Raw genomic sequence first — 8,461 nt, 5'->3', positions numbered from 1 at the left:
TATCAAGGGTTGGAGCCAGCACTGTTTCAGGAGCATGATTGATAAACCGGATGGTGTAGACATCTTGTGGCTGAATGGAAACAGCTGACTGCCTTTCCAGAGGCTCTGGAAGCTCTGATGAAATAGAAGACCCCGTCGCACCAGCCAAGCAGGATTCTCTTGAAGCCAGCTTTTTTACTTGCACCTTGGTCTTTTTTACCATTTTCCCTACACCAGCTAGTGATTGAGCTACCAATCCACTTGCATACTCTCCATCCATAAGAAATGCAAAACTGCCAAACAGAGAAATGTCCTTCAAAGTTCCCATTTTCTTAGGGGCCTTGCTTCTGTCGATGTTCAGCTTAAAACATGACATATTTTTCATACTCTGAAAAAAAGTGTAAATAACAGAATGATAAGATATGTGCTACTTTTTTTGATAGAGACAGCAAAAGAGGAAGAGCACTTTGCCTGAATAAATCAATCGATATAAAATAACTGGGTACAATAACTGTAAAAAGGTAAGGGAAACAACACAAATGATCTGTCAATATGATGAATATTTTGGATGAATAAATTAAAACAACAACACAATACCTGGGAGAAATAGTTATCACAGTGCAAAAGAAAGGGAGAAAGAATGTCAAAGAAATACAAACAGTTTTTTTAAACTTTATACCAAAACATTCCACCCATTTGTAGCTCTGCTTTTTTTGGATGGGGGAGGAAGGGGGGGGGGGGTGGGGAGAGCAAATAAATCTAACAGAAAAGGTAAAAAAAAGACCAATGTAGTTTGCTGAATAAATCACAGGTATCTAAAAGTACAAAAAGGAATTTTTTAACAAAGTATACCAAATCATGCTAAAGAAAATGCATTGAAATCAGTTGCAGAACTAAAAATTATGTAAAATTAACTTCAGTAATGTTCTTTCTGTTTCATGACTGAATACTTGGGCAATCAAAATCAAAATTTACCATTTCATATCACGCACTATTGTGGTCTAAATGGCAAATTAATAGACCGTTGCCTGTTATCAACAGGTCTTAGGAAAAAGTTTATTCCATCTTTTCTCATACTGAAAACAAAACAACAATTTTTAAAATATATTTACCTGCACAAGATCTCCAAGTTCTTCTCCTGTCTCCAGGTCATTTCCTAAGCAAACATAGCGCACAATCTTGTGGCTGATGTGGGCAAAGTGGGTGTCAAGAGCTGTTTTGCCTTCACCTGCCTCAAAATTGTTGTACTGCTGGAGTCGCACATTAGAAAAAAAGGAATACAAAATTATCCAAGGTCCAAATTAATAAAATAAATATCTGCCAAAAAAGAAACACAGCTTAACACTTTCAGAATCTATATGCAAATTATTATTGAGTTTTTTAGAGCCAAGCAGTAAAGAACTGAAAATTAATATACAAAGAATGGTAAATACATGTCCCCTAACTGCAGAATAAGTAAAGGGGTAAAACAAGGGGTAAAACCTTATCCAATTGTAAGTTTACCAATCATCCCATGATTTTTTACATTACAAATGAAACAATTTCAGGAAAGTTCAGAACAAATTTGCAGTACAACATATAAATGAAAATTTTGACTTGTATGTAGTTGTTACATAAACAAACCTAAAAATACAGTTGGTAAAATCTGGATATGAAAGGTATCTTACAGTTTTGTTGTTATTGACCATCCGTGTACAGACATACATGTATGTGAACAAGTGCAGGTTTGGTATTTACTATAAATTGTAAAATAATAAACTTAAAACATACACATACCAGAAAAGAGGTATACAGAGTATCCAGGAAAGACCCTTTCCAGCCAGGAAAAGCAGACATCCAGTGCGCTCTGAGTAAAGAAAGCGTCCTGCTTCGTGTCCTCTGACCACAGGTCAAACACCTCACTACTACGTTGGTAGTCAATAACCATTACACACTCTCCAGGTTTCAAGTTCTTCAGAATAAACTTATAATAGTCCCCTTGATGTTTGGTGCGAAGTAGATGTCCAAGGTAGTCAGTATGCACCTTGAACAATTCTTGCAAGCGTGCTGTCAAATCAGATTCCACAGATTGATCTGAGATACCATCAACTGACTCCAAAACAGAGCTGTAAACATTATAAATAGGTGAAATGTCAGTACATACCGCTTGGTGCTCCTCGGGACAAGATGAAAATGCATGACTTTGACATAACTCTAAACATGAGGAATGACGCTGTGAAAGTTTTCACAAAAGTCTGATAGGGCCTAACATCCTTGACAAGGGCAGATCCATTGAGGCCAGGGCTGTGTGAACAGAGTTCCTCGATAAATGTACACAATTCATCAAAATTAGAGTGACCAAAGTCATTGCAGATGTTGCACAAACCTGCAAGCATGGTGTTCATGCGGAAATTGGTTGGCAAATGTGTATAAATATATGTACGCTTTACTCCATTTGGAAACTCCAGTAAGTACTGGTTAATCAGGCCTTTAACAGTGTCTTGCCAGTACCTGACAGCCGTCTCCTCTCCATCAACCAGTACACTTCTACACGAAGAAGCTCTAGAGACATCATCCCTGTGTAGAAACTCAGTCAGTTCTTCCAGCACTTGAGGACTCACACTGACGGGTAAACTTGAATTTCTCCACAGGCACACCTCCACGGCCAAACAGTATGCAGTGTACCTTTGCAGCTGTTACGGTTTTAGAGGAGCACTGAAAATACTTCTGAAGAACAGAATATGGGTAGTCCATGGCAACGATGGACAGTAGCCTTCGCTTTTCATCAGCATAGCATCGAAGTCTGCCAAGTTGCTTTGCTGCATCAACACTAGAGCTGAAAATTTCTGGAGTGTTTCCATTGAGAGAAATTCTGCTTTTCCTTAAAGTGTCCCCGATCAAAACCTTTTGTTTTTGGCTAGTAGCATTCTTTCTGATGGCTTTGTTTGCCTCTTTGTCCTTGCAAGCTTTATACTCTGCTGCGAGTCCGGAGAGAAATGAGTTTTCACCGTGTGACATAGCACTGTTGGAAGCAGCAGATTCAGTTCCAAATGAAGCCTGCCACTTTCCAGATCTAACCAGATCGCAAATAAACATGCGAACATCACTTTCATTGAAGTGGACATATTTATCAGCCAGTGATGTCAAGCTATCGATGGTCTTGCTTCTCATAGTCTGTTGGGTTCTTAACTCAGCTTCTTTGTATGGCCGGCGCGGAATTTCCGGCACTTGAACACTTTTCGATGAAGTCTCGATGGCTTTTGACGACAACGGGCAATTCTCCATGCTTTCAATGTCAACTGGATCAGGATATTCCACTGATTCCACTGAACTTGAGACATTTTCTTCGTGACAACTGAGCGTTTCTTCAAGCGTTGGCACCGAAGACGGCACTAGCTGGTTGAAATTTACCTCCTGGAGAAAAGAAGGAGATGAAAATTATTCTAAGGTATATTCGATGGCTATCGTATCACAATAAAAGAAAATTATGAGAGGCACAGTAGTGCAAAAGGAAAATCACACATTGAGAATCGAATACCGGTCACTTCGCAAACGTGTCACTTCGCAAACTGTCACTTCGCAAACGTCCTTTGTCACTTCGCAAACGAAGTGACAAAGGACGTTACGCTTGGGACGGCATTGCAATCCTCCTTTTCCTCCGACACAGTGTTCTTTCTTTGGGACTGTTATTGCCTTCAAATCAAATACATTTCTTGTTGCTGTGCAAAACTAGGTAGTTGTACATTATTATTAGCGTTTAGCAGTTAATACGTCTAATTCTTCAACAACTCTAAGGCGGTTTCGATCGAAGCATAGATAGATGTAAATTTGTGTCTTGTTACTCTTTTACATCTATCTTGGATATGTATTCAATACCCTGTCTTCACTTCGTGCGTTCCAGTTTACACGGTTGTCGTCAATCACACAGAAACCATCACATTTGTAAATATTTGTAAATACTAGAGAATAGTTTAGTAGATCATTTAGTGGTTTAATAAAGTGATACTGTGCGTGTATTTTTCTACATTGCTCGTCGATCAGTCGAGTCACGCAATCAATTCATCATTTATAATGATTAAAAGTAACGTGATTCTCTTCTGTTGATTTTCCTTGATTCATATTACGTTTGCGAATCGACTGGGATGCGTTTGCGAATCGACCGAGGACGTTTGCGAACTGACAGTTTGCGAAGTGACACGTTTGCGAAGTGACCGGATACCTGAGAATCAGTCGGCAAATTTGACGCTTGTAAACATAAGCTCACCTCATATCTCCGGCACTTGAGTTCAAGAGCAATTCTTTCTCGACATGGAAGGCAAATCTTTCTCTTTCTGGTTTTGTTTTTCGATGTATCCACACCACAAAATTCAAGCTCTTCTGGACTAGCAATCCGCAAACTAGCCGCTGAAATATCACCATGATGCCACGTGCTGTGTTTTGAACAAACACACTTCGCTTCGAACCCCATAAGGGCTCCAAAAAGGAGGTAAACGTAAACGAGATAGATGAATTGAAAACTATATACACTATATACACTATTTACATAAAAGGTAGACTTCATAAACGATGCTATTTTGACGAAGGATCGCACGCTGCACAATAGCCAATGTGGCGACTGAATTGTACGAGTCTCGCTGTTGTTGCCAGGTATGTAGACAATGTTAGAATTATCGCTTTTCATAGCTGGGTGGTTGCTCACTTCTATTTGGTCTTGTAAATCAGGAAAATTTGGAACACGCTTTGGGTCAATATCAAAGCGGAAGTACTTGTAATGCATCGACGCAAACCGTGTCCCTCATAAGATGAAATATGTTTACAATTCGTTTCCTTTCTACTTAAAGTTCATGTGTTGTTGCTCGTCTTGTTCGTCTGGTTCTTGAGGAAGAAACCGTGCGTGCCCTTGTAAGTTCGAAAGATTGTTAGAATCTGAAAGAGTTTTATGAACCACGAATTTACATTTGATTGTGAATCTTTCGGTTTAAAATTAGGAATATTAAGTTGGTTTCTTGTCACAAAGCTAGAGATGAGAGTAGTTGTTGAATATTTGGCCCCATTATCCGAAAAATTCGTGTGACTGTACCTTTGCACTACGCTGTATCGTGTTTCTGTAACTCGATTGCACACTCTCTCAGACAAACTTCTACTCCCCCCAACCCCCCCCCCCTCCATAACGCGTCTAAACCAAAAATTTATCCCAATAAATCTTGGAGGTTTCTAGATGGTCGAGTGGTTATCGTAAGCGCGCAACGAGTGCTAGAGAGCCAGATTTTTACTGTCAGCTTTCATTGTATAAATTTACCCTTTGCAGTACAAGATTTTTTATCTTTTTTACTTTTGTTCATGTTCCTAGCTGCTGATTGAACGGTTTTGTTTTTATTTTCAGGTTAGCGATGAGGAGAAGCCTCTTCATCCAGGAGACAAAAAGGTAAACTATATGTTGAGGAAACTCGAAATTGACGCTTACAACCTCGCTGAATGGGAAACGTTGATATAATTACAAATTCTTCAGGAATGTTGGTATTCTGAGGAGATAGTTAGTATATAGATAGGTAGAAGTAGATAGATAGGTAGTTATCTCCCACACAGATCCTTCGTGCGGGTATCCCCTCCATACCTTGACCACGGAAGGTTCTTGTAAAGGTATTTAGTTTAGGGTACCGTCAATGAACGAAAAAAGGGATTGTGTGACCTATTAATTTTGTGTGACTCTTACCATTTTGGCAGACTTTTCTCCACCTTTGAGGTGCATACATTTTTTTTACTTTTTGTTATTATTTTTGTTGTTGTTTTTTTTTTCTGTTAATATTTTGTTTTGCTTTGTTTTTGTCCGTGTATTACTCAGAAATATGATAAGCCATTGGAAGGTCCCGTGAGAAGCTGCACACCCCATGGCCAAGAAACGCTCCCAAATAGATATTCCGACTTCGATAACCAAAGCGTCAAGGGAATGAAAGGTGATTGTGCACCAGATGAGAATGTCGTACCCGATGTTGAAACCAAACCAAACCGTCGCAAGAAACATCCAGAAGCTGGGTCGAGCGCAAGTGGAACAAATTCAGACGAGCATGCTGCTAATTCTGGCGAAAAGGGAACCAAGCCTGAGAAGAAAAAAGTAGAGACTAAGGACGAGCTAAGCAAAGTTCTCGACTTCAAAAAGTTCGACATTTCTGAGTTGGATTGCATTTTCGCGGATTTTAAAACAATGTTGGATCCATTCGTCCAAAATCGCGAGGACATGGCCAAAGCAGAGGAATCCTTTAAGAAAGCTGTTACCACGCTGGAACAAATCAGTGCGCATGCGCAGTTCAGTGAATATGTGCACGCCCTGAAGACGCGACTCATATCAGAGGGAATCGTAGTCAAGATAAAAGAGGGAGCTCTGGCCATTTACACAGAGGGAAAAAAGACAGTACAAGGAATTCTTGACGCAGTAGCTGCTGTAAATGCCATACTTAAACTGTCGAAGGAATTAAAAGCTATGTCGATGATTATCGCAAAAGGAAGTGACGATGCAGTCAAGAGAGCTAAAGGAATGGATCTGCCAGGAATCTTGAAACGAGAGTTTAAGAGTGAGTTGGATTTGGGAAAGATCCCAAGGCTCAAAAAGGCCTTCAGCAACAACGTCCAACAAGTGAGGAGAGCTCCTGACATGGTGCACGATTTCTACAGCCAAGCCAAGAAGATCATCCTTGAAATTTATCATGCTTTTGCCGATGAAGAGGAACAGAAGAAAATTGAAGGGGAGCTGAACGAGGGCGACGACACTTCAAAAGAAAAAGATAAAAGCGAAGGCAATAAGGCGGAAGAAGCAAATGGAGGATGCACCTCAAAGAAGAAGACTGACAAGAAGGAAGGAAGTACAGCTGATAAAAGTAAGTCCAACAAGGAAAAGGACAAAGAGGAGTTTCACAAGAAGTTGAAGTTTGATTCAGTGGGTCTTGATGACATTGATTATATGTTTTCTTCCCTCGCAACTGCCATCAATCCGTTCGTGGAAACGCGTGAGAGCCTGCAAGCCGCCAAAGAATCTTTCGAGAATATTGTTAAGAAGATCCTTAACTTTGACGCAAAGAAGGAACTTAAAGAGTACATCAAAGAGTTAAAAAAAGACGCCAAGGAAGGAAACATTACGATCTACATCGATGAAACAGATGGCGAGATTAAAGTGAAATCAATTGAAGGCGTAAAACCGCCCAAGCCTTACCGTGATGCAGTTGAAGCGCTGAAGAACATCAGAACAGCCGGAAGTGAAGCAGCGGAACTTGAGCCAGACGTGCAGCATGGAATAGAAGAGGTCATGCACAGAATCACTCAAATCAATCCACTGCGTGACTTTCACAGCTTGCTTAAGAAGAAGTCTGATGTATTCGCTCTTCCAAAGAAGATAAAAAGATTCAACGAGAATCGTAAAAAAGCACAAGAGATTCCGGGTATTGTCAAAGAGTTCTGCCTGTATGTGGAGCGCATTCTAACCGACATCCTTGAAGCTTTGACAGGGGAAGAAGACTCAGCGACAAAGAAAGAAGAGGGCAGCGGTGAAGAAGGAGATGGTCAGAAATGAGGCGAGGGACGAAATCAGTTAGCCAAAGAGTGATCCATGCAAATTAGACTGGAGTAGCTAAAAGAAATGAGACAGATGAACAAAGAATCAAGTGTTATCATGAAACTAAAGACCACTGAGTATCTTGGAGAGAATATAGCAGAAATAGGTTGTTGTCGAGAAAAAATAGGGCTTCTTATTCAAAAAAAAATGTTGACTGGTGGTATATCATTTCATGTTCGAAACATAACATTGGTCGATCTTGATTTGGATTGCTCATTTTTCTTTCTTGGAAGCATCCTAAAGTTGTAATTTCCCCCCGTATTTATTTAATAAGTTATTTCTTCATTAACTTTCGTGTTTAGAAGCCAAATTTATTTCCTTGTATTGATTACTAGAAATTTGAATTGACTAAAGGGTTACAATATGTGTATCATGGGTTACAATGTGTGTATCATTACTTTTTACTTCGGACGTTATCCCTTCCCGTTAGAATTTCAGCAATGAAATATCAAATGGGTATTTTCTGTTTTGCTCGTCAACAACTTGTTACGCTTTGTTACGCGATTGGATTAAACACAAGCATGCGACTGAATACTACGCTGAAGCAGGAGTTACAGTTTGCCTAACCTGCCGGGTAACTGTAACTCAGTGAAATGTTTCACAACTGCTTGGCCGTGGATGTCTGGGTACGAGAGTTCAGTTAGTCACATCCAAGTCTAAAGGATAAACCGTCAATTCTTGGCGCGAGAGAAGGACTTGATCATTTCCACCCCACTATTTTCAGATCGTAAACAAATAGTTACGACTTTCGCCTAGAAATTGTAACGGAGTTAAAATCCTAGGATGAGCTCTGTATATGAAAACAACGCTAATGTTTTCTTTTCATTTATTGCCCCGGGCTTAGTGGTTGAAGATTTCGTCAAATTTAACTAAAAGTCCAAAAACAATCAATGGAGCCAA

General features: G+C 39.8%; 1 protein-coding gene and 1 pseudogene across 1 annotated transcript; one reads left to right on the top strand and one right to left on the bottom strand.

The window, feature by feature from the left end:
* Positions 1–228: 228 nt before the first annotated feature.
* LOC136281820 (uncharacterized) lies at positions 229–4,418 on the bottom strand (annotated as a pseudogene).
* A 1,418-nt stretch (positions 4,419–5,836) lies between these two features.
* On the top strand, positions 5,837–7,837 carry LOC136281819 (uncharacterized protein PF3D7_1120000-like). Its single transcript, XM_066168845.1, has one exon. It carries the CDS (start codon positions 5,906–5,908, stop codon positions 7,517–7,519), a length of 1,614 nt encoding a protein of 537 aa, XP_066024942.1. The 5' UTR covers positions 5,837–5,905; the 3' UTR covers positions 7,520–7,837.
* The last annotated feature ends 624 nt before the right edge of the window (positions 7,838–8,461 follow it).

This window comes from Pocillopora verrucosa, chromosome 6, assembly GCF_036669915.1.
Source record: "Pocillopora verrucosa isolate sample1 chromosome 6, ASM3666991v2, whole genome shotgun sequence".
Classification (NCBI taxonomy): domain Eukaryota; kingdom Metazoa; phylum Cnidaria; class Anthozoa; order Scleractinia; family Pocilloporidae; genus Pocillopora; species Pocillopora verrucosa.
Note: the sequence above shows the minus strand (reverse complement) of the source record. Positions and strands in the feature narration are given on the sequence as shown.

What these genes read in the sequence shown, in the direction of transcription:
- LOC136281819 (XM_066168845.1), top strand. Translation starts at nt 5,906, where the DNA reads ATGAAAGGTGATTGTGCACCAGATGAGAATGTCGTACCCGATGTTGAA.